The 24,640-nt window shown below is 40.7% G+C and overlaps 1 protein-coding gene across 1 annotated transcript in view; it reads left to right on the top strand.

Moving 5' to 3' along the window:
• The window catches only part of OLFML2A (olfactomedin like 2A), a 184,217-nt gene that overhangs the window by 130,977 nt on the left and 28,600 nt on the right, over positions 1 to 24,640 (top strand). The window contains exons 4-5 of the mRNA XM_089693387.1: positions 20,597 to 20,773; positions 22,595 to 22,856. Of these exons, the coding sequence (XP_089549513.1) occupies positions 20,597 to 20,773; positions 22,595 to 22,856 (439 nt within the window). The remainder of the gene's footprint in view (positions 1 to 20,596; positions 20,774 to 22,594; positions 22,857 to 24,640) is intronic.

Below are 24,640 nucleotides of genomic sequence, written 5' to 3'. Positions count from 1 at the left end.
ATACATTTTAACCGTATGCATTTGTGGAAGTAGGTACCTTTGCCATTACACAAGTATGTGGTGCTCATCAGGTTGCTTCCTACTCCTCGTTTCTAAATTTCAGAATCTGACAGCTCTTAGGACTCGTTTACACTAGAGGCAAAGACTCTGTAGACGATATGTCACCTCCTTACCTCTTGTTATAACCCCCTAAATGCTGCATTATCAGGACAAAACTGTATGTATTGCACACGGTTGTGGGGCATATGCAGCATGGCCCTATTTACTTGAATGGGTTGTGTTTGGTGGGCAGTATAATTTCCGCTGCATCTGCAAAGCATTGTGTGTGTACCATTTGTACAGCCCAAGTTGCTGCCTTTGGAGCCCAAGTGGGAACGGTTGGGGGAAATTAAAAACACCGTTCAGTGATTTCACGAGCCCTTAAACTAGCCACCCAAGCCTAGTTAACACTGATATTACCTGTGAATCAGTATGGCTCATTTACACTTGTGGTTGGGGGGGCAGCAAAAAAACACAGTCCCCAACATCTCCATCTTAAGCTGAAAAGGCAGTGTCTGGAGGTGGACACAGGTCATGTTTATGATGCTTTTCTCCGTGGCTGTGGCAGGAATTATACCCACTGCCATGTTCTGCGGGCACTTTTACTCACTGAAAACTACCCATTCAAGTGAATGGGGCCAAGCTGCAACATCGCTGCAATGCTGTATTTAGGTGATTAAAACAGGTGGCGACATGTCGCCGCCTCACCACTTGCCCAACGCCTCTGAAAAGTGATCTGACCATTAATTGCTTATCAGACGAGTGGCAGTCCTTGCTGCTAGTATAAATAAGGCCTGACTGTATTACCGCAATCATTCAGCAGGAACCAGGATTCGTTTCTGAATCACAAAGAAACTAGAGGGTAAGATATGAAATTGCATTATGAAAATTGTGATCAGGTAAAATGTTAAAATCAGATAAAAAACAATCATCAGAACAGTTTGTCTTGAGGAAATAGGACTCTTAAGCTGGCCATAGACGATGTGATTTTCGTTCATGCAACCACAGGTTGCAAGAAAGAAAATCACTTGATTCCCCCATCAAAACAGTCTCCCCTGTGGAGCTATTGTGTTCTCCTGGAGAGGGAGCTCAGGGGGTGGGGAGCCATCCCTACCAGAACAACACAGTGATTCTTGCTAGCAGCTATAGCCGCTGGCAATAATCACATTAAAAAATCCAACAGGCTGGTTGTACCCAAGCCATACAACAATCGATCTGGGTACCATCAACCTGCTCATAGATGGTTCAACAGGGATCAGCCAAGATTTGAGCCATCTATGGTCAGCGTTAGCTTATAACTTGCATAATCCAATTCTGTTAGGCTGGCCATAAACGTCCCAGTCCTACCCTGATTCAGTGGGCCAGTGCAATCAGGATGTATAAGAATTAGAACCTTTTGCAGGAAAAATTCATACACAAAATTTTCTTGCAACATGGCAGATTCATCTCTTCTCAATAAGAATTTAAAAAGGTGAGAATTGTTAATTTGCTGGCACAGTCCATTAGGCAAGTCAGGAGAAAAAAGCCAGCACTTCGCACAATGGGCAGAGTGTTCCACTTTATGTCATTCTGTTGGGGGACACTGCCTACAATGGGCAACCTTTAATTCTCTATTTTAGAGTTTAAAGTGTTACTAAACCCACAACAGTAAAATCAGTCTGGGTATGCGTGTTATACTCACTGTGGAACCTAAGGGGTTAATCCTCTGCATTGTGTAAAAAGGCTGTTTGATTCTTTCTTCTCTGCCCCTCCTCTTGTTGAAATGATCATCTGATACAGATTAATCCGTAGTCACATACACATGCTCAGTTTGGTGTGTATTGCTAGATAGTTTTTTTTTTCTTTGGAGAGTGCATGTGATCAGCACAGGAACAATCAGCACTGTCTAGACAGAGGGTCAGGGGGTTTCACATCCTCCTAGAGCAGAAAGAAAACTTCTCCTACAAGCTTTAACCAGTGCTCTGCTGAAGTCACAAGACTGTTATATACTGCCGATGAAAAAAGGTATTTAGCAGTTTATATTTACTAAAATAATTGTATTTCCATGTTGTGTGTACTGTGGGAGACCAGATATAGTGAATGGTCCTGGGTTTAGTATCACTTTAAACTGACCAAAGTGAATGTGACAGGCTGTCCATAGGTGGTTGAACATACAAGCATAGTAGCTTAAAAATCTGCAGAACAGACCATATTTGTATGATTCTTTACTGTATGCTTTTAATTACATACCAAAATTATAAATAACCAAGCATTATTTGACTTAGGACGCTTCTATTTTCAGTGAAGGCGAACATCTATGTATAACAAGTTGATCCCAAATAACAGGCTCAATAGGTCATTACTGCATGATTTCATTATTAGATAGTTTTAACAGGACATTATTATAGTATCCATGTTGGCGTTCTCATATGCAGAATAATTGTTGAATTGTAAATTCTTACAATAAGACTACTGTGTACAATCTGAGCATATGACATGCCAAGTCTAGAAACTTGGCACGTCATGATTTAATAAAAAAAAAATAAAAATCATATTTGTTCTGTTGCTTTTATTTATTACAGCTAGCAAATGTGTGCCTGTGTTAATGGGGCAATTTATGATTAATGCTATTTAGCCTTTTCAGGCTAAATTCAGCACGTTGGTACACATTACTGTCCATTCAGACAATATTTTTGTTGGACACACGTGGTTTGGTCAAATTTGCAAACTAACCAAAGTGATCACAGGAGTGTAAGCTGATATTGCAGTAGGGGGTATAGGAGGTAGAGCAGCAGCCCATCACTGACCTTGCGAGGAGGAGGAGACAGAATGATGGTTAAATATGGACAAGAGGAAAGGAGATAGAGGAAGCTGAAAGGCTACGGATTATGAACCAGGGAGGTAGAGTGGAAGCTGATTATGGCAGTGGAAAGTTAAAGAGAAAACATTTGTCCCTTGAACATTAGTAGAGGCAGAGAAGGCAGAGATAGGACTGACAGGGCCGGTGCTAGACTATTTTGCACCCTAGGCAAGACCAGCTACTTGCACCCCTCCAAAAAAAAAAAAGAAACAAGTTTCTAAAAACCAGTAGAAAATATTAAACACCATAACATGAAACTGCTATATTTCTTTTAATTTGCAAGAATAACGGCCATAAGATGCCACCAGTACCAATGTTAAAGACAAGATCAGTGTCACGGATGGACTGTATCTGTGGCTGGCAGTGGCAAGGTGACAGTTGCAGTGAGTGGAGGAAAATAGATACACACTCTGACAGATCCCAAGCTGGAATTCCCCAGGCAATGGGGGAAGATAAAACGCTGTGAGAGCAGGCAGCTGAGCTGAGCGATCCCACACAGTAACAGATCCGACACAACACACCACCACCAACACTGACACAGATCAGCAGGCCCAGCAGGCACTAGAAGAGCAGGCTGTGGGATTGTAATGATGTCATCACTCACTGATACATTGCACATGTGATGGGTGTCTGGCTGGCTGGGTCACACTAACACAGACATGAGACATCAGAGTCAGACATTACCTTCCTCCACAGGCGCAGCTACACCTCTGCTGATGAATGGGCACAGAAGGGCTGGAACTCCACAGTGATCAGCAGCAGCCAGCCAGCTTGCAGTAAGGGACTCTGTCTGAGAGGAACACTGGAAGGAGCTACAGCTCAGCTGCTGCACTGGCCCCAGACACCCAGTGTCTTCCTCTGTCCTTTCTTCCTCCCCTCGGCCACCCTTCCTCTCAGCTGAAGGAGCATTCATGATGTGTCGGCAGACAGTGCCGGCCTGTGCTGTGCCCAGGTGCCCCTTGGTGGCAGTGTACCCTAGGTGGTCGCCTAGTTTGCCTAGTGGGAATCACCAGCCCTGAGGACTGACTGGAAAGAAAGAGAGAGTAGGCAAAGAGGAGATGATTATTGTTTGGAGGAAAGACAAAAAAAGGAGGTGGAATCTTACCATTAACAGGGAAAAGAAGTATCTGAAGATGATCAGATCACGGATCATTTGGAGAATGGGATTAGGCATGGTTAGGGCTGAGCATGGTTGGATAGAGTAGGAGCTAATCGTGGACAGTAGAGAGAAGAGGTGGGGTGAAACTGATCTTTACTGACAGATGGAGTAGAACAAAGGGGAAGCTGATCATGTCCCACTGGAAGAAAATGCTGCGGAGTAGCTGATCACAGACAGCAGAGTGAAGAGAAAGGAGGCAGAGTGTGGTAAAGGGGAGATGGCAGTGAGGGGGAGAAGTCATAGAACAGGGATGCTCAAGCTGAGCCCTCTGATGTAGCCCACGACTTTAAACCAGGGAAGCGCAGGAACCTGTTCACGATCTGGGCCTGCTGACCCACCATTCCAGAGCATCAGAGTGCATCGAACCAGCAGTAGAGGAGGCAGGCGGCCATGGAGGGAGCATAAGTCACATAAGCCGATTCCTCCTCTGTAGTGCCGTCTCACATCCCAGGTGGAGTGATACCAAATGCACATCACCTGGAACCTTTCTAGCAACCTGAAGAGCAATGCTAGCAGGCTGCTTTCACACTCATCTGTGGCTGCAGCACAGTGCACCTGTGGCTTTCCTGTGGGTTAGGTGCACTGAGCCATAGACTTCTATTATATCCTGAGGGTTCCAGAAAGTGCACCACACCCACAAGAATAGAAGTCAATGGCAAAGTGCAGTTAACCCGCAGGAAAGCCACAGGTGCACTGCGCTGCACCCACGGTGCGCTTAAACCACAGTGCATCAATGTGAAAGCAGCCTTATAGGGGGCTCAGGATAGTAAGGGCCCTTTTACATTTACAGGATAAGACTTCATAGTTGAGACGTGTTTTTAGCACACACCCCAACCACTGTTGTAGTATCAGGAATCACAATGGCAACCCCACCCCATGCTCCAGGAGCCTGTGCAGCTCCCTGTCACATTCTGTTTTACACCTGGACAGGAGTGCCTTCTGTAAGGGGGGGGGGGGGATATACAGGAATTGGTCCTCTAAATTTTTCTCCTGCAACCCCTGGAAGCCAGCTTCTCTTCCTCTCCCTTCTGCTGGTAATCAGCAGCTGAAGGAGGGAAATGTTCATTATGCAATTCAAAATTAAAGATTTGAAATTTGGAACCATTTCATTGTGGCCTGCGACCGGGTACCAAATCACTTAAATGGCCCTTGTTCTTCAAAAGGTTAGGCACCCTTGTCATGGAATGTACTACAGGCAATGTATGGAAAGCTGTGACAGAAGTCATTGCAAACATTGGAGAAGAGTAAAGATAAGGTTCAGATTTGTGGCAAATCTTGCTGGTTTGTGACTAGTTTGGGTCTGACGAATGTCAAATAGGATTCACTGAACACCTAACAAATTGAGCATAGGCATATTTACTCATCCCTAGAAAATTGGTGTAACACAGAGTGTGGAGTGTGTGTTGCGATATGCTCACTGAAAATGAAACAATTTGTGTTGGAGACATAAACATTGATAATAAAAGAATGCCTCTACCAGGGTGTGGGCACAGTAGGTGAACAATGTGTGTGATGGAGACCTGTCAGCTCCTCCATGCAAACCTATGGAGGGGGGCAAATCTGAGGGGGGCCGTGTGCTTTGCTGTTGCTCATTTCTAGTGGCAGATTCTTCCTGCAATAAAATAAATCTCTCTTTGACACAGAGGAAGAGGGATTAAAACTCACCTGTCGTGTGAACAGCTGGACAGAGATTTGAATCATCATGTGTTGTCAGCAATTGGTGGGACTGATCACACAGGCCTTGGCTTCCTTTTATTCATTTTTAATATACATCCTATAGGAGAAGATTTGGATAGGAGACGAAAGATATTACAATCATTCTGTTATATTGTAAATATCACCAGTATCCAAGACTGCCAACAGAGGGGTAGAGCAGACCCACCTTTATGGGCCTGGGCCCCTTCAGTTCAGCAAGGTTTCAGAGGGCAGAGAGACCACTCTTTAAATACCCGCTTGCCGACCTTGCACTGTATATTTACTGCTACAGTGTGGCCTCACATATACTGTAAATATATGATCCAGCATTACCGGGTGGGGGCACATGCCCCCGCCACTCCAAATTTATGGCCGGGACCCACCGATCAGCTGATCGAATGGCAGAAGAGAGCCCTGTGTTGGTAAATTACACACAGTAAACATTGTTAGGTACACAGTTACCGTTTGATTGCCCCTAAATGTTAAACTCTTACCAACCAGTGTCATTAGTACCATGACAGTGTATATTATTAGCACTGATCACTGTATTAGTGTCACTGGTGATGTCAGTCAGTTCCCACAAAGTGCCAGTTAGTGTCAGATTGCCCGCTGCACTGTCACAGTCCCACTACAAGTCGCTGATCACCACCATTAGTAGAATAAAATAAATAAAAAATTCCAGTATATATATACACTACACAAAAACTAATTAATATACACTTATTGAGATTTTTTTTTACCAAAGACAAAATAACAAAGGCAGAATACATTTTGGTCTACATATATGAAGAAATTTGATTTTTACATTTTTTTTCATGGATATGTTTTATAGCAGAAAGTGAAAAATATTATTTTTTTGTTTTCAAAATCTCAATTTTTTTGTTCATATAATAAAAAACCCAGTGGTGATCAAATACCAACAAAAGAAAGCTCTATTTGTGTAAAATAAAATGATATAAATTTTGTTTGGGTACAGATTTGCATGACCGCACAATTACCAGTTAAAGTAGCGCAGTGCTAAATGGTCGTGAAGAGGGTAAAATATTCCAAAGCTCAAGTGGATACCTTTAGGTGTATATATAGTAATCCTATGGGCCAGGGGCGGACTGACAACTTATGGGGCCCCCCGGGCAATAGGGGATCATGGGGCCCCTGTGTCCTTGCCCAAACTAAAAAAAGGCTATGAAAAAGGTACCAGGGGAATCTCATGGGGCCCCCTACTGACCCCAGGCCCTCGGGCAGTGCCCGAGTTTCCAAATGGTCAGTCCGCCCCTGCTTTGGGCTTGGCTCTCAGCGATTAAATAAAAGTTCCCTGTGCCCTAACACTTCTGCACAGGCTGGGGACAGAGAGGGGACTATTTACTCATGCAGTGATCAACAGATACAGGCCTTGCCTCTATTTGTTGATTACTAGCAAATAGTTTATCATGCAGAACAATACTTTTGGTTACTCAGACACTCAGCATAGACAAGAAAACGTTCTGAGTTTGCAATCATCATTGATTTTTATAATCAACATTTAGAAGTAAACGTGCTAAAATATTTTTCTGTAAAATTTGTGTAGGTTCAGCAAACCTCTCCCCTTGCCCTGTGCCCTGAATTTGAAGTGATAGAGTTTGAAATGTGAATCTCAAAATTCGATGTCTGCCACAAAAATAATTGATTCAAGGTCAAAAAGAAATGCAAACATGTGTTTGGCCAAATATCGTATGCACAAGTTTTTTTTGCACATAGTACTGGTGTTTTTACACTGGCTCTTCCTTGCAGAAAATTCCTCTGTCACAAAATGCAGGTATGGTCCATATAGTACTTGCGTTTACACAACAGGTATAGAAGCATAAATGTTTGTACGCATTTAAGCATATAAAATTCTTGCAGCTCCCAGGAATACCATTTTGCATAAACATATTCACATAATATTACAGTTTAATATTTAAAATCGATAACTTTGGTGCCTTTTCTTGCATGTTGCTGCTTTTATGTTCAAGGGCAGCATGATTTATATATGTAAGCATGCACATGCAAATTCACACGTGCGCATATAGACTGACTTTTTCTTTTCCAGATCTGAATATGGCGCTAGATCAGTGTTTCTCAACCTTTTCTCAGTCAAGGCACCCTTTAAAATTATAGACAGTCCTGAGGCTCCCTTTAAAATGGAAGGTCTTGAGGCTCCCCATTCTAAAATGGGGTGCCTCCAGACCAGTGGTGTCAAACTGGAGGCCCTACAGCTGTTTTGAAACTACAAGTCGCATCATGCCTCTGCCTTTAGGAGTTATGCTTGTAACTGTCAATCTTGCAATGCCTGCAAGGTCTAGTAGTTTATCAACAGCTGGAGGGCTGATGATGTTATTGGTTGTCAGCACGCCAGTGGCTAGAAGGTTGTAATGGTGCACGATGAAAACTTATGGCTTTGTGTAACTAAAAGGCAGGCTTGGTTTCACCCACTGGCTTGTAAGCAAGTTTTGGGCCATTTTTTGACATTTTGCCAAGACACCCCTGAGGAAACCTGAAGGCACCCTGATTGAGAAAGGCTGCGCTAGATTAATGACATGTATGTGGCTGTGTTCAGGGGTCCATAGAAAACAATGGGTTGCATTCAGATTAGTAGGAATATGAATGACCGAAATGTGTTTTTTTTTGGTGCCAGTGTTGCCCTTATGCTGTGCTTTCACTGTTTGTAGCCTGCAGCTTGCTATAGTATTATTGGGGTTATTAGAATTTTCTTTTTTGAAGGTAGAAGAAACCATGTCTGGAATATCCATAACCCTTGCTGTTAAGTAATCTGAAAAAGAAACGTTAGCACAGGTGGTGAACATATTTCAGATGGAAGGCTTTAGGCTGTGCTTTGTAGTTGCATAATATAAGACTTTGAAAAACTGCACATGTACTTAGAATACACTCAATATGAAATTTTTGAGAGAATGAGGATGAATTTCAGAGATGGTCAATCTTTCCTGTTTTTTTTTGTTTTGAAAATTCTTTTCATTAACAAATTTGCATATACATACAAGTAAAAAGCACAAAACAGTGACTGCAGGTGTACAACAAGAGCATGCAGTCATACAAAAAATAATACAAGATAGGAAGCAATGCCTGTAGTTAGTACAGCGAATGTCTTTGGCCCCTTTCACATGAGTGGACAGATGGGGTCCACCTGTCCATTTTTAAAGCGGATGCCATTGAATGCTCCATTGCTCTCTATGCAACGGTGGGTGTAAATGGACATGTGTCCGTTTACATCTGCCTGCATCCGATCCAATCCTGTCCGATAAAAACAGACGGATGGGAATCTGTTCCCCATCCATCTGGCTGATCGTATTAGATGGCAGTTGGATGGATATGGACAGTCGTTCCATTTCAATCTGACAGCCTATAGAGGACAATGGGCTGTGTCTGCTCTGCATATGTGTAGAGGACACAGACCTGTCATCCATTTACTCAGCGGGGATCAGTGGGCAGATCCCCCGCTGAGCAAGCAGATCTGCTGAAGGGTCCACCCCGTGTGAAAGGGACCTACAATAGATCATCAGGAAAAAAAGTGACCTCTCTACAATAACACATACCCAGCAAGTCAGTAGTATACACCACACCAGCCCCCTGTCAAGCGTGACTATATGTCAAGGGCAAAATGAATAACTATTGAAATCAAGGCTTTCTTACAGGAGACAGAGTGATAATATGCAATAAGTAGACATATACAGAAAATAATTTAGTTCAATCTGCCACTGTGTGCAGGGAAGCCACCCAGCTATCCCATATCTTGTCAAACTTACGGGGTACCCCTCTATTAACATATGTAGCCTTATATAGGGGAAAGTCTTTGTTTATCAGAGCCTTTCAGGAAGACATGTACTCCAGAAACACGTCTCCACTGCTCTAGAGTCCAGTGGCGGCGTGCTGTACACCACCACATCCAACACTGTGCATTGCACTTGGTGATGTAAGGCTTACATGCGGCTGCTCGGCCATGGAAACCCATTCCATGAAGCTCTCTACGCACTGTTGTTGTGCTAATCTGAAGGCCACACCAAGTTTGAAGGTCTTTAGCTATTGACTCTGCAGACAGTTGGCGACTTCTGCGCACTGTGCGCTTCAGCATGCGCTGACCCCGCTCTGTCATTTTACGTGGCCTACCACAGTGACTGAGTTGCTGTTGCTCTCAGTTACTTCCACTTTGTTATAATACCACTAACAGTTGACCGTGGAATATTTAGTAGCAAGGAAATTTCAAGGATGGACTTATTACACAGGTGGCAACCCATCACGGTACCAAGTTTGAATTCACTGAACTCCTGAGAGTGACCCATTCTTTCACAAATATTTATAGAAGCAGTCTGCATGCCTAGGTGCTTGATTTTATACATCTGTGGCAAGGGGGGCTTCTCAACAGGAGACAGAGAAAGATCAATACACAGATCTTCCCAGTGAAGAGCTGTAGTGGGGGAGGGGGCATATCAGCACAAGTCTTGGCCATTGCAGGACAGGCAGGCTGTGATCTCAGTACAGCCAGAAAACTGACTATGCAGGGATGTTTTTTATGCCTAGTGTGGTCAGTTTGAAATAGGAAAGCATGAGAACTGGCAGAATCACCCGTTATTTCACACAAAGGAAGAGATACAAAGAGAACAGGATACTTTTTAGCACATGGTACAACAGACATATATCAGGAATATGAATATGTTGGGGTATGTTTCAGGGAAATTAAATATGTATCTGTTGTACCAAGTACATGGCACAACAGACACATATCAGGAATGTGAAATGTTGGGGTAACAAACGCGTTCTTTAGAAATAAAAAAGGGAGATTCCACTTCATACTTCAACAGCTAATGTCTTAACAATTAAAGATATGTCAATCAATAAATTGTTTCAGACAAATATTTAGCTGTCTGGATTTTTGGATGTGCAGATCTGTGCACACAGGCAGGGCATCCCAGCAATGCAATTTAAGGAGCTCAATCATCGTATGTTAAAGTAGATGCAAACCCAAGCACTAAAATGTCATATCAGCTTTTAGAACCCGTGATACTGATCTAAAGGCTCTTGTTTTGACAATTGGTGTTATTTGTATCTCCTACAATCTCTGCAAATCATAAACAGCTTGTAAATCACTCTGTCACATGCCTTCAAGGGCAAAAATAAGCTTCTGTGCTGATGCACACTGCCGAGGAATAATATCTATTTTCTCTTTTTAACCACTCTATGTCCTTAGCCCGTTTTACCATGATCTTGGTATCTTTTTTTTTTTTTACAGCCAGTGACTGGCTGTTCAGTAAAAGTGATCTGGGCAGTTCTAAAGCCACCTGATCACTTTTACAGTGGTCAGAAGGGCCATCTGTTCCCCAATCCCCACAATGACTAATGAACCCAGAAACGACATGTATTACATCACTTCTCAGTTGTCATTCCTTGGCTACTGAAGGTCTGAAGAAGAAGAAGCAGAAGCTTCAAAATGCGTTACCCTCCACTCCTATGTCACGGTTTCCCTGCTGACGTCACGTCCGGTGCGCAATATTTTGTTCCACGCTGGCTATCGCGGTGGACAGTTGCTCTTGGATGCTCCAGCCCCACAGCTCAGCTACGCAGAGGCTACCCTGACCATCCTGACAGCTGGAACTATATGGGAGACACCAGTAGGACGTGTACATATGCCTGCCTCTTCTACTCTCTAGTGAGTTGCCAATTGTATGCGTTTTAATAAACCGCACTAACTTTATGTTGCATTTAGTCTGGCGCCCCTTTGTCTCTTTTTCTATTAGACTTACAGAGTCCCAGATTTACTCTCAAGGGTGCTTCCAGCGATGCTTCATACCTTTTGGACTTTTATATGGACTTTTACCATTTATAACCAACACTTCTACAGGGCCACTTCTATATATATGATTCCATGGCTACTGTAGCAGAGTATGCAGCTAATCAAGCTGTGCTTAATTAGCTGAATTGGAGGGCAGGGGAGACATGGGAGTGGGGGTCAAATAGACCACTGATTTTTCCAAAAACTGTACCCACCCCCCCCCCCCACACACACAAATACAGGAATGCAAATGTGTGTGTAGATACCGCACATTTATGTAAACTATTGCTGTGAACATTGGAGAGAGAGACATTCTAGAGCCATAAGTCATGGTTAACTCTAAATCAATAACTTGTTAAAGCTTTTAAAGCATCATCAATGGTGGTTTTCTGCCATTTCATGGGTGATTTATAGTCTTGGCATCTATTTACTCAGGACAACCCTGTGCAAATGTAATAAACTCAAATTGTGTTTCAAATTCATGTGAAATAAAAAGCTGCAACTGTCTGCATTATATTTTCCATGATTTCAGAAAATATATAATGTTTGGGGGTTCTAAGTAATTTCTAGCAAAAAAACTGATTTTAACATGACTTTGAAGAATGCAAAAATTCCCCTGGATGAAAAGTGGATTAGAAAAGACCTGAAAAAACAATGCAGCCAGCAACAATCAGAAATATGCCCCGTGGAATAGAAACATGCAGCTGGTTATCAGTGAGTCACATGTGGAGAGGAAACAACTGCCAAAAGAATCAATTGTTATAAAAATCAAAATACAGTATCATGTTACCTAAAAGGACATTCAGTAAAGTTTACATCTATCTAAAAATCAGTGCCTAGTAATCTGTCCCTATGCCTTGTTTATCACAGCTAAGCACAATGATAATATGGCTGCTGAGAACCCTGCCTGTTATGGCGATGGGCTGGAAACCTCTATTACTGGCCATTCTTAGCCACCTGAACTAAGTTCACAGAACAGCAAGTGTATTAGGGATGAAGACGTATGGGGGGCACCTATGGATGACAACATTGTAAGTCTGGGGGAGGGGAGTGTTAGATGAACTAGCAAATTTAACTGCACTAACAAATTGAAGCCAGACTCCAGCTAATAATTTATAAGCAGATGCAACAAACATTTTTTTTTTTTTATTTTGGGATAAAGGTTTTATATGAACAACTGAAACTGATCATTGTAAGCACCCCTCTCAGTGTTGAATGATTCATCTCATCCCTGTAACTAATATATCTGCAAGAGAGCTTGTTCTTTTGAAAAACAAACAGCTTACTGGCCAGATGAAAATAGAAAGAAAAGCCTAAAAAAAAGAAACTATGGCAGCCATCACATTTAAGAATTTGCAAACTGCAATATAATAAATGTTTGCTTTTGGATTTAAAGAGTAACTCCACTTTTATTGAGAAACAAATACATTCCCCACTAGGTGAGCTATGTACATGGCAAGGATTTTACCAAACTTTGTTGTAGAGTCCTACCTTTTGTTATTTTGAAGAGATAGCTGTTTGTGTGTCCATGTACTGAGTGAATGTGCATGGGAGTGGTTGTATAATTATCAATCAGCTGCTGCACCTGCAGGGCTCTAATGAGGAACATGTGGCAGGGTCTGCATCCCTTTAGATGTGATTTCCCTTTGGGAGTATCTCACCAAAAAGGATACTTTTGTTGCAGGGGATGCTTAAAATCTGACTTATCTTACTGTAGATGTCTGGGAAAATCAGTGAGCCAATCACACAAGCAGGAAATTAGATTGCTGGAACACCAACAGTACAGAACACCTCCAAGTAGCTATATTGCATTGTATGTTTCAGAAAATGACAGTGCTGCAGATTGAAAAGGAAAGGTAATTTTTAATAGCATTCAATTACAATATGACTTGTGTCACAAATATACACGCTGTATTTTGTTTTTAGCTGCTTTCAGCCGCTGCAGAGAGAGCCATACAGGGTGTCGATTCAAGTAATTGCCCCCCCCCCCCCACACCCATCACCCTCCCTCCCTATGCACCATACATTTCCCTCTGCTGTCCAGGCCCTGTTGTGTGCCCCCCAAGTGCTACTTGCTTCCCTCTTCTTCTTCTGAATGGCAGTTGCAAGCACACAATAGAATCCTTCAGGATGGAGAGCCAGAGATGGGTCCGGTAAATATGCCACATTTACCAGCCCCTTCCTTTCCTGAATAAACACAATGAGTGATTTTGGGGGGGCTGTAAGGCTTGCTGTATGGGACCCTGTGTTTTCTAATAGCAGTGCTGGTGACATTAGATGACATGAAGCAAAGAATATGATGCAAAGTTGAATTTATGCTACTAAAAAGTGTAAAATGTAAAAAGGGTACAGTAAATACCAGGAAAACAAAGCAAACAAAAACAAACATAGTTACATAGTTAGTCTTGCTGAAAAAAGACAAAACTCCATCCAGTTCAACCATTAAAAAAATAAATAAAAATAAAGTTATAATCCTATACCCACAGTTGATCCAGAGGAAGGCAAAAATAGGGAGTCTATTCCACATTTTCACAGCTCTCACTGTGAAGAAACCTTTCCATGTTTGGAGATTAAATTTCTTTTCCTCCAGACGTAAAGAGTGCCCCCTTGTCCTCTGTGTTGACCTCAAGGTGAATAGCTCTACACCGAGTTCACTATATGAACCACTGATGTGTTTATACATGTTGATCATATCCCCCCCTTAATCTCCTCTTCTCAAGAGGGAATAAATTCAGTTCCTCTACTCTTTCCTCATAGCTGATCTCCTCCATGCCTCGTATCAGTTTGGTTGCCCTTCTCTGTACTTTCTCAAGTTCCCCAATGTTCTTTTTGTGAATTGGTGCCCAAAACTGAACTGCATATTCCAGATGAGGTGTTACTAATTATTTGTACAGGGGTAATATGGTATCTCTCTCTCTTTTAATACTAGAGAGGATTTGCTCGCTTTAGAAACTGCATCTTGGCATTGCATGCCATTATTAAGCTTGTGATCTACCAGAACTCCCAGATCCTTCTCCACCATTCATTCCCCCAGTTGTACTCCCCCTAGTATCTATGATGCATGCATATTCTTAGCCCCCAAGTGCATAACCTTACATTTATCAACATTAAACCTCATTTACCACATAGTTGCCCAATTAAACAGTACATTGAGGTTGGCTTGTAAACTGAAGACATCCTATAAGGACGTTATTCCACTGCACAGCTTGGTGTCATCTTCAAAGACTGAAATGGGATTTTTAATCTCAGACCCTATATCGTTTATAAATATATTCAAAGTAAGGGTCCCAACACTGAACCTTGGGGTACACCACTGACGACCCTAGACCATTCAGAGTATGAATCATTAACCACTACTCTTTGAATACGGTCTTTTAGCCAGTTTTCTATCCATTTACATACAGATTTTTCCAAGCCTGTAGACTTTACCTTACACATTAGCCGTGTGTGGGGAACTGTGTCAAATGCTTTTGCAAAATCCAAGTATACCACGTCCACCGCCACCTCTCAGTCCAAGGTTTTGCTCACCCCCTCATAAAAAAAAATTAGATTTGTTTGACAACTTCTGTCTTTCATGAATCCATGCTGTCTGTTGCTTAAAATATTTTTTTCCAGCAAGAACTCATCTATGTGGTTTTTTATTAAACTCTCCAGTATCTTCCCAACTATAGAAGTTAAACTAACAGGTCTATAATTACTTGGTAAAGATTTTGACCCATTTTTAAATATTGGCACCACATTGGCCTTACGCCAATCCAGTGGTACTATGCCAGTCATTAAAGAGTCCCTAAAAATGAGAAACAATGGCTTTGAAATGACAGAGCTCAATTCTTTAAGGACCCGTGGGTGTATGCCACCCGGTCCAGGTGCTTTATTCACCTTTATACTGTCTAAATATTTTTGGATCATATGAATTGTGAGCCAATGTGGATCATCTGGAGTTGTGTCAATACCCTTCCCATTATAGATCAGAGCTCCCCCATGCTTCTTTGTATACACAGAGCTGAAGAAGGTATTAAATACATTTGCCTTCTCTTTGTCCCCAGTCAGTCACTCTAGATTATTTTGTAAAGGCCCTAGATGCTTGGACCGGACCTTTTTACTATTAATATATTTGAATTTTTTGGGTTTGGTCCTGCTATCTTTTGCAATCCGTTGTTCGTTTTCAATATTTGCAGCCTTTTATTTCTTTTTTGCATATTCTGTTATCTTCTTTGTAATGTTTAAACGATGATAGTGTTCCTTCATTTTACATTTAATAAAAGCTCTTTTCTTATTATCTATAGCTTTTTTTTAACTTTGGCCATAAGCCACATAGGTTTGATTTTTAGCCTTTTGAAATTGTTGCCCATGGGAATATATTTTGCAGTGTGTTCACATACAGTCTTTTTGAAGAACTCCTTTTTCTGAGTTGTGTTCATCGATGCCAATATTCCCTCCCAGTCTAAGTCTTGGAGAGCAGCTCTCAGCCTTGGAAAATTAGCTGTCTTGAAATTGAGCATTTTTATTTTTCCCGCTGTTTACAGCTAACAATAAATGAAATCATGTTAATGTCACTGCTACCCAGATGTTCTTTTATGTGGACATTCGTAATAAGCTCTGCATGGTTTGAGATTACCAGGTCCCGCAGAGCATCATTCCTAGTAGGGGCTTCTATGAACTGTACCATAAAATTGTCGTGTAGTAGGTTTAAAACTTTTTACCCTTTAACTGTTCCTGCAGTACCATTACTCCAGTCAATTTCTAGGTAGTTAAAATCCCCATTATTATCACTGTCCCAGCGCTTGCAGCCCTTTCGATCTGTGCAAGGAGCTGAGTTTCCACCTCCTCATTAACACTGGGAGGCCTATAACAAACTCCAATGATTACCTTTGTAGTACGCACCCCCATGTGCAGTTTCACCCATAATACTTCAGCCTCATCACACTCTCCATCAACTAGGTCCTCTTTCACACTTGCTCTGAGATCACTTCTCGCACAGAGACAGACACCACCACCTTTCCTATTTACTCTGTCTCTCCGAAAGAGAATATAGCCAGGAATATTAATGGGCCAGTCATGTGAAGAATGAAGCCAAGATTCAGCAATACCAATTAAATCATAGTTCTCTTCATGCACCAAAGCTTCCAACTCACCTATTTTGCTTGGCAGACTTCTGGCATTGGTGAACAAACACTTTAATGCATTGACACCTTGTTCCCACGTATTTTGCACATTTTATTTTCATACAAATGGAACCAATTCCACTGGTTGTTTGTAACATGACATAATCATAAAATAACAGGACCTTTAGAAAATGACCATGTTATGAGGTAAACAAACACTAGGATCATCAGAAATCACCACAGAATTAAGACTAGACTAAAGGATAGTATATAACAATGAGTTCCTCATTGGAGAAAGTGTATTCAGCTGCTTTGACAAGTTTTTTTTTTTTTTTAACTCAGGTAGTGCAAAACAGTGAGTTTACTCCATGTCAGAAGTGCAGGGGTTTCCATCATTCAAATGAACAAAATAGTTTTCAGCCTCCTGGCTCTCTTTGCCATTCCTGCCTATTAAGCTTAGTACTTTGGTTCTCCAGACCATCTACCACACTTCCCAGTGCTCATGGACAAGTGGTGTACCTCTCTCAGCTTGTCTTTTTTTTTCCTGCAGCTTCCTGCTGCTATGTTCTATAGGCTTGTGTCTGTCCTGGTGCAGACATGCAGTGCTCTCTCCCTCTTGCAAACACACAGGGGTTTATTTACTAAAGCTGGAGAGTCCAAAATCAGACTCCCTTCTGCCTAGAAACCAATCAGCTTCTAACCTCAGCTTGTTCAATGAAGCTTTGGCAATGAAACCTGGAAGCTGGAAGGTATGCAACTGTATATCCGAGTGACTAGCATTATCAGGATATTCGCAATGGCAGCCCTCGTCTCTCCATTCTGCATCCTATGCTGCCCCTCACCTACTATTAGCAACATAAAAGGGTGAAATCTCATTCATTGCTATGGACTGTATAGCATCTTTGTAAAGATCAGGGTCTCCGATTCTTATTCCAGCTATGTATTAAATACACAAACACCTTTACTTTGATCAAGCCTCCAACAATTTACACCGCGTTCCAAATTATTATGCAAATTCTATTTAAGTGTCACAAAGATGAAATATTTTGTTTTTCAGTTTAACTCATGGATGGCATTGTGTGTCAGGGCTCTTTTGATCACTGAAAACAATCTCGGACACCTGTGATAATTAGATTGGCCGGTGAGCCCAATTTAAGGAAAAACTACTAAAGGAGGGTGTTCCACATTATTAAGCAGAGCACCATTTTCAAGCAATATGGGGAAGAAAAGGGATCTCTCTGCTGCCGAAAAGAGTGAAATAGTTCAATGCCTTGGACGAGGTATGAAAACATTCGATATTTCACGAAAACTTAAGCGTGATCATCGCACTATTAAGAGATTTGTGGCTGATTCAGAGCACAGACGGGTTCGTGCAGATAAAGGCACATTGAGGAAGATTTCTGCCAGATCCATGCATCGGATCAAGAGAGCAGCTGCTAAAATACCATTACATAGCAGCAAACAGATATTTGAAGCTGCTGGTGCCTCTGGAGCCCCACGGACATCAAGGTGTAGAGTCCTCCAGAGTCTTGCAACTGTGCATAAACCTTCTATTCGGCCACCACTAACCAATGCTCACAAGCAGAAACTACTACATTGGGCAGAAAAATACATGAAGACTAATTTCAAAACAGTCATGTTTTGGGCCGGAATCATGGGAACAGAGCGGGTTGGCCCCTTTAGAGCCCCCAAAGGTGTAAAGATGACCTCTGCAAAGCATGTGGAGTTTATGACTGACCACTTTCTTCCCTGGTACAGAAGGAAGAACTATGCTTTTCATAATAAAATCATCTTCGTGCATGACAATGCACCATCTCATGCTGCAAAGAATACCTCTGCATAAATGGCTGTTGTGGGGATAAAAGGAGAGAAAGTCATGGTGTGGCTTCCATCCTCCCCTGACCTCAATCCTATTGAGAACCTTTGGAGCATCCTCAAGCAAAAGATCTATGAGGGTAGGAGGCAATTTACATTCAAACAGCAGCTCTGGGAGGCTATTCTGACATCTTGCAAACAAATTCAAGCAGAAACTGTCCAAAAACTCATAAGTTCAATGGATGCAAGACTTGTGAAGCTGCTATCAAATAAGGGGTCCTATGTTAAAATCTAACGTGACCTGTTAAAATGTTTAAAAAGTTAAAATGTTGTTAAATGTTTGATTGAAATAGCTTTTGATTTCAGTAAATATGCAACAAATGACAATTTTCAGTTCTTTACAACCTATAAAGTGTTTTGAAACTTACTGTGCGGAATAATTTGGAACAGTGCATTGTAAGTGTTTTATGTTTAAAAAAATACTGTTATCATTAGGAGGTTTGTTCAATAAAATGTGAATTGTACTCTTAATGTTGATAACATGAGAATTATGCTGACTGTTATTTACATCAATTATTTAGGTAAATGAGAAAAATATCATTTGCATAATAATTTGGAACACGGTGTACACACACGTGATTTTGCGCAGCCCTGCCTCCCTGTAGCAGTATTTTTGATATAGGGCTGAGGGCAAGCGGTTAAACAGAAATATAAATATTCCAGAATGGTAAAAGATTATTAGGATAATATACCAATTAAATGGTTTATGCCTGGAGTAGGGATGGTTTGATATAAATAATAATTAAATCCTTCCACCCCAGCACTTGAGAAAGTCCATCAAAATGCATCAAGCTGCATGGTGACATCATCACAAGATATGAATTGTTAGAATTATTTTGTGTTGGTTAGAAAGTGCTGTGTTTATGTCAGGAGCATGTAGCGGTCCTGCTCCATTGGTTTTGGTTGTGATACATTCTCCCTGTCTGTCCACCTGCAAAGTGATTGATGTGGCTAGTCTCTGGATGGAAACCAAACCTGATTTAAGCCAGCCAAGCCTGCACTCTCATGCTTGTGATGGCATGTGTAATACATGTTCAAGCTCCCTGTCTGTCTGTCCTGCTCTGCTGTTTGGATTCTCCGGTTTATGACCTTGGATCGGATATCGACTATTCTCTGAACTCTGCCTGCCTTTTGACCACAGATTGGACCATGCCTACTCTGAATCTTGCCTTCTTTATACCTAGACTGTCATTGAACCATTCTGCCTGTCTGCCAATTGCAAGCACCTGTTTGTTGTGCTCAGTTTGCACCTGCCCCAGCATGGTAGCCAGACACTAAAGCATTGTGCATAAGTCCTGGGGGCAACTGAGTACCGGTAGTCCTGCTTGCCTTATGGTAAAGGGGCTACTATAGGTGTAGAACACAGAAGCCTGATCACCTGTGTTAGGGGTAAGCCTGACAGTATAGCACCATTTCATGTGAGTGCCCTTTGGGAATTCTTCATTCTTTTAGTAAAAGGTGTGTTTCCTACAGTACGAATTGTTCATTTTATTGAGGCTATTGTTTAATAAGTAGCTGAAGAAGTGTTAAATGAAACAAGAGATAGAAAAGGAATACAGCTATAAACGAGAGCATTTAGACCTTGTTATAGAGGGTTCTCCATGTTATGAGTTTTGACTTTACAAGGGGATGTTTGAAGTTACTTTATCTACCGTATATCATACAGAGACATTGAGTGGAACAGTTTTTAAGATTTTTTTTATTTTGATGGGAATATGGTTGCTTATTTTAACTTATTGTAACCAAGGTATGGCGAATCAACTGTTATTGTAACACAAATGGTTGATGTTTATATATGAGTGTTAAAGTTAGTTTGTAGATTAATTTCTGTATAATTCATGTATAAGAGAGATAGGGGAGAGCTGTATAAGATTTTACTGTGTTTTTGTGTTGCGTAGAGTAGACTAACATTCCTATTATCCCCATAAAACTGTAAGAATGAAAGGTGAAACTCGAAATTTGTTATAGGCAAGTAGAATACATTTTACTTTAGATTTTGATAACTAAAGCTTAACAAGATTCTTTCAGAACATACACATATTGTAAATATACAAATGATTCTATTTTTTTGTGATATTTAATTCTAGACCATCAAAACTAATTTAACTCGTGAAAATGACTTCATGAAGGAGAGTGTGATTAACCTTTCCAATCAAATGAAGAAATATGATAACTATTCTGAGATTATGATGAGTATCAAGAAGGAGATCTCCAATTTAGGATATCAACTGCTTCAAAAGGATGCACCAGAAAACAAAGTACAGGTAACAACTACTGACCAACATGGAGATGGCTTATTGATTTATTAACACATTTTAGATCTACTTAATTTATTCTTATTATGTCTTTTTATCTGTAATGTAAAAAGGGAAATTAAAATTTACATAATCTAGGGTATTGGGTTAGCTTTTGTTCTGAAAACTGCCATAGAAAAATGACTTGGAAACTGATTGGTTCCTGTGGGCAAAATCCCCGCTTTGTTTTTCTCCAAGTTTTTATAAAAATACACGACCTGAAATGTTCAGTGCCTGACTGAAAAGAGTATGTTGTTGCTTGTTAGTATGCAATGTGGATTAGTAAGACGTCTGCTCGTACTGAATGTTCATGTTAGCCCAGTGAATAAGTGATATTAAGTTAGACTGACACAAGAATAATAAAATTCATTAACAGACTGTCACATTAGAACATTCAGTCAGTAATTCCATAAAAACACATAAAGACTGCATTCAGTCAGTGCCTATAACTATACAGTGACCTTAAAATCTTAATCAAAACCAATTTGTAAATGTATAATTCTTTACATTTTTTTATTCTGCAAACCTTCATTGTATACATAATATATACAGCCTCTAGCTGCTCAGCAACATATGGACAACTATGCAGATATATTAATCTGAATGAATTACATAGCAAAATGACATATAAATCAAATCCAACCTATTAAGTGAACACTGCTGAATGTAATATATTATAGTTCAATCAAGTTCCAAAAAACTCCCCAAAAAGCTAACATTTTTATTTATACATAGTGTATTTCATAAGAAAAATTAATAACAAACAATATGTTAAAATGGATCAAACAAGATTATAAAATAGATTTGAAAGAAAAAAAATCAATAAAATCAGGTTAAATAAACATTGTAATTGATATAATTACAACCCCAGAAACCACTAAACAGCTCATCCACTCTCTCATCATATCACGACTCGACTACTGCAACTCCCTCCTCACTGGCCTGCCTCGCCGCTGGCTATCCCCGCTTCAGTCGATCCTGAATACGGCTGCCAGACTCATTCACCTTTCCAACCGCTCTGTCTCCGCCACCCCCCTCTGCCAATCCCTCCACTGGCTTCCGATTGCGCAACGGATCAAATTCAAAATCCTAACGCTGACGTACAAAGCTGTCCACCATACTGCCCCGAACTACATCACTGACCTAATATCCAAGTACCGCCCAGCACGCACACACCGCTCCTCACAAGACCTCCTTCTCTCTAGTTCCCTGGTCTCCTCCTCCCATGCCCGCCTCCAGGACTTCTCCAGGGTGTCACCCATCCTCTGGAACTCCCTGCCCCAACCCATCAGATTATCACCTACTCTCCTCTCCTTTAGGCGCACCCTGAAAACCCATCTCTTCAGGGAAACCTACCCCACCCCCTGCTAACTTGCCGACCTCCTCCACTCTTCCTACCACTCCATCCCCCACAGCTATCTCCTCCTGTGCCACCATCCCCTCCCTCCTAGATTGTAAGCTCGAAAGAGCAGGGCCCTCGAACCCCTCGTGTATCACATTGTATTGGTATTGTTCTGTCACATGTTCTGTCCCCCTTTGTAATGTACAGCGCTGAGCGAACTATTGGCGCTTTATAAATACTGTATAATAACTGTATAATAATAATATAAAATAAATTGAAAAACATTAACAATTAGTAGTAGTAGTAATAATAATAATAATAATAATAATAATAATAAGAGTAATATACATGTAGATATTTATGCTCCTGGCATTGGATGTGCACCAAATTTGCAAACTGTACTCAACCTTGTCAACCATAAAAGTAAATGTTGTGCTGCAATCCTGCAGGACACAGCTGGAACAAAAGAAATCAAGTATTCCACTGGCAAGAAAAACACAGGGGAGAAATCACTGTCTAAGGTGACAAAGGAGAAAGTTCAAAAATCAGAAAAATCCAAGAAAGAGAGTAGCAAAGCCAAACCAGCTTTGTCTCCACCAACCTCGGGACCCAGGGTAATAGTACTGCAACAACAGCCTGTAGTTATACGAGGGGTCACCTATTATAAAGCAGGAAGACATGAAGAGGCTGAGAGCATGCCGAACAACAGAGGTATGGTCTGTTTTGCTAAACTCATCTCTTTTTTATGCATAGCTTAATTTTCTGAACCCTTTTTCTCTTCCACTGGAAACAAAAATTGAGTTTTGTTAAAGCACAACTCCAGCTGAAATGTTTCTATTCTGGATAGAATTGGGAAGGGTAATATTCTAATATTATTGACATAAATACATTTTTGAAGCACCACGATGCTTACCTACATTATAAAATACAGAAGACTGCATGGAAGTACATATGAACAGCACAGTGTCTTAGCAGTTAGCATTTCTACATTGCAGCACTGGGCTCAATGTATCAGCCAGGACACTCTAGACATGGAGTTTGCATGTTCTTCCTACAAAGACATGCTTGGCAAGTTAATTGCATCCTCCTTTCTAAATGTTTCCATGTATGCATGCAAGATAGGAACTTTGTATTGTAAGCTCCACAAGGGCAGGGATTGATAAGCATTGTGTAAATTGCCAGAGCTAAAAATTATTTTATTTATTTATTTCAGGTACTTGTATAGCGCCGTCAATTTACGCAACAATTTGTATTGTACATTCATATCAGTTCCTAACCCTCAAGGAGCTTACAATCTAAGTTCCCTAACTCACATTCATACATACACATACTAGGGCCAATTTAGACAGGATCCAATTAACCTACCAACATGTCTTTGGAGTGCCTGTAATTATTAAATAAATGGTCTGGTGTGAATTAGCCCATGATAAAGCGGCAATTTTCAAATATGAATACTTCAGTGACATTTGCGGATAAATTTATTTATTTAGATCATGAACTGGATATGAACATTTGGTCCTTTATCCTATCTAGAACCACCCTTTCATTAATTACTAGTAAATGCAACCCTGGTTTATATTGTGCATTCAGAATTGCAAATATTGCAAATGTATTGTTCAAGTAAAGGTTTATTTGTACAACTCATTAGCAATAAACTTCATTGTAAATATTCAGGGGGCGTCAGTTCTTCAAATTCCCAGATGTTTTTCCAGTGCTATGGTCAGTCATTTGTGAACATGTAATATCCCCCATTGTCTGGCTGTGTCTGTCTAGTGTGAGATCCAAATGGAAAATCAAGGCTTTTGCCTCCAGTGTTTGCTGCCAGTGGGTGGGCTACTGTATGAAACTACATAAAGGATACAAAGAACAATGAGTAGGATGTGCTGAGTTTTAACCTGTTCTTTACTTAGCTAATAATTAAAGATAGTTCAAATTAAAAGGCACTTGTTTACATGTGATCAAAGCAACCACATCTTCTTCACACAACAGTCTTCCAGTTCTAACTTGACACTCTGAACAAAATGCAAAAGCTAAGGAAAAGTAGAACTTCAAGAGAAAACTGATCCTTGTGTTACTGACTAAACAGTCATATACGGCATCAGATTTGGGTTACAAAAATGCACATACATGAATTTCTGTGTTATTTAGATAAACGCACACTTAAGTTGTTAGCACTATAATTCTTTGAGATGTATTAGTCAATCCACACCCAATGCTAAGCTCCCAACGGACTTGGCATAGCTATAGAAAACCGGCACAATGAGAACAGAAGTCAGCTCATAATAAACATCATAAACTGCAATCCTAAAGTTAATTACAGTCCATACTCACATGGAAGAAAAATATATTTGAAATATATTTTAAAAATATTCTTCCCAAACGTATGGACATATATTTGAAATACTACAATTTTGTCCGTATTCAATATATTTCAATATATATATTGGCGTAGTGTGTTACCAATTGTTTTCTTGGTGATTATGGTCCCAGCTGCC

The sequence above is a fragment of the Staurois parvus genome, unplaced genomic scaffold (genome assembly GCF_062004578.1).
Source record: "Staurois parvus isolate SC_StPar_1 unplaced genomic scaffold, SC_StPar_1.0 ptg000630l, whole genome shotgun sequence".
Lineage (NCBI taxonomy): Eukaryota > Metazoa > Chordata > Amphibia > Anura > Ranidae > Staurois > Staurois parvus.
The sequence above is the reverse complement of the archived record's forward strand: the minus strand, read 5'-3'. Positions and strand labels throughout refer to the sequence as shown.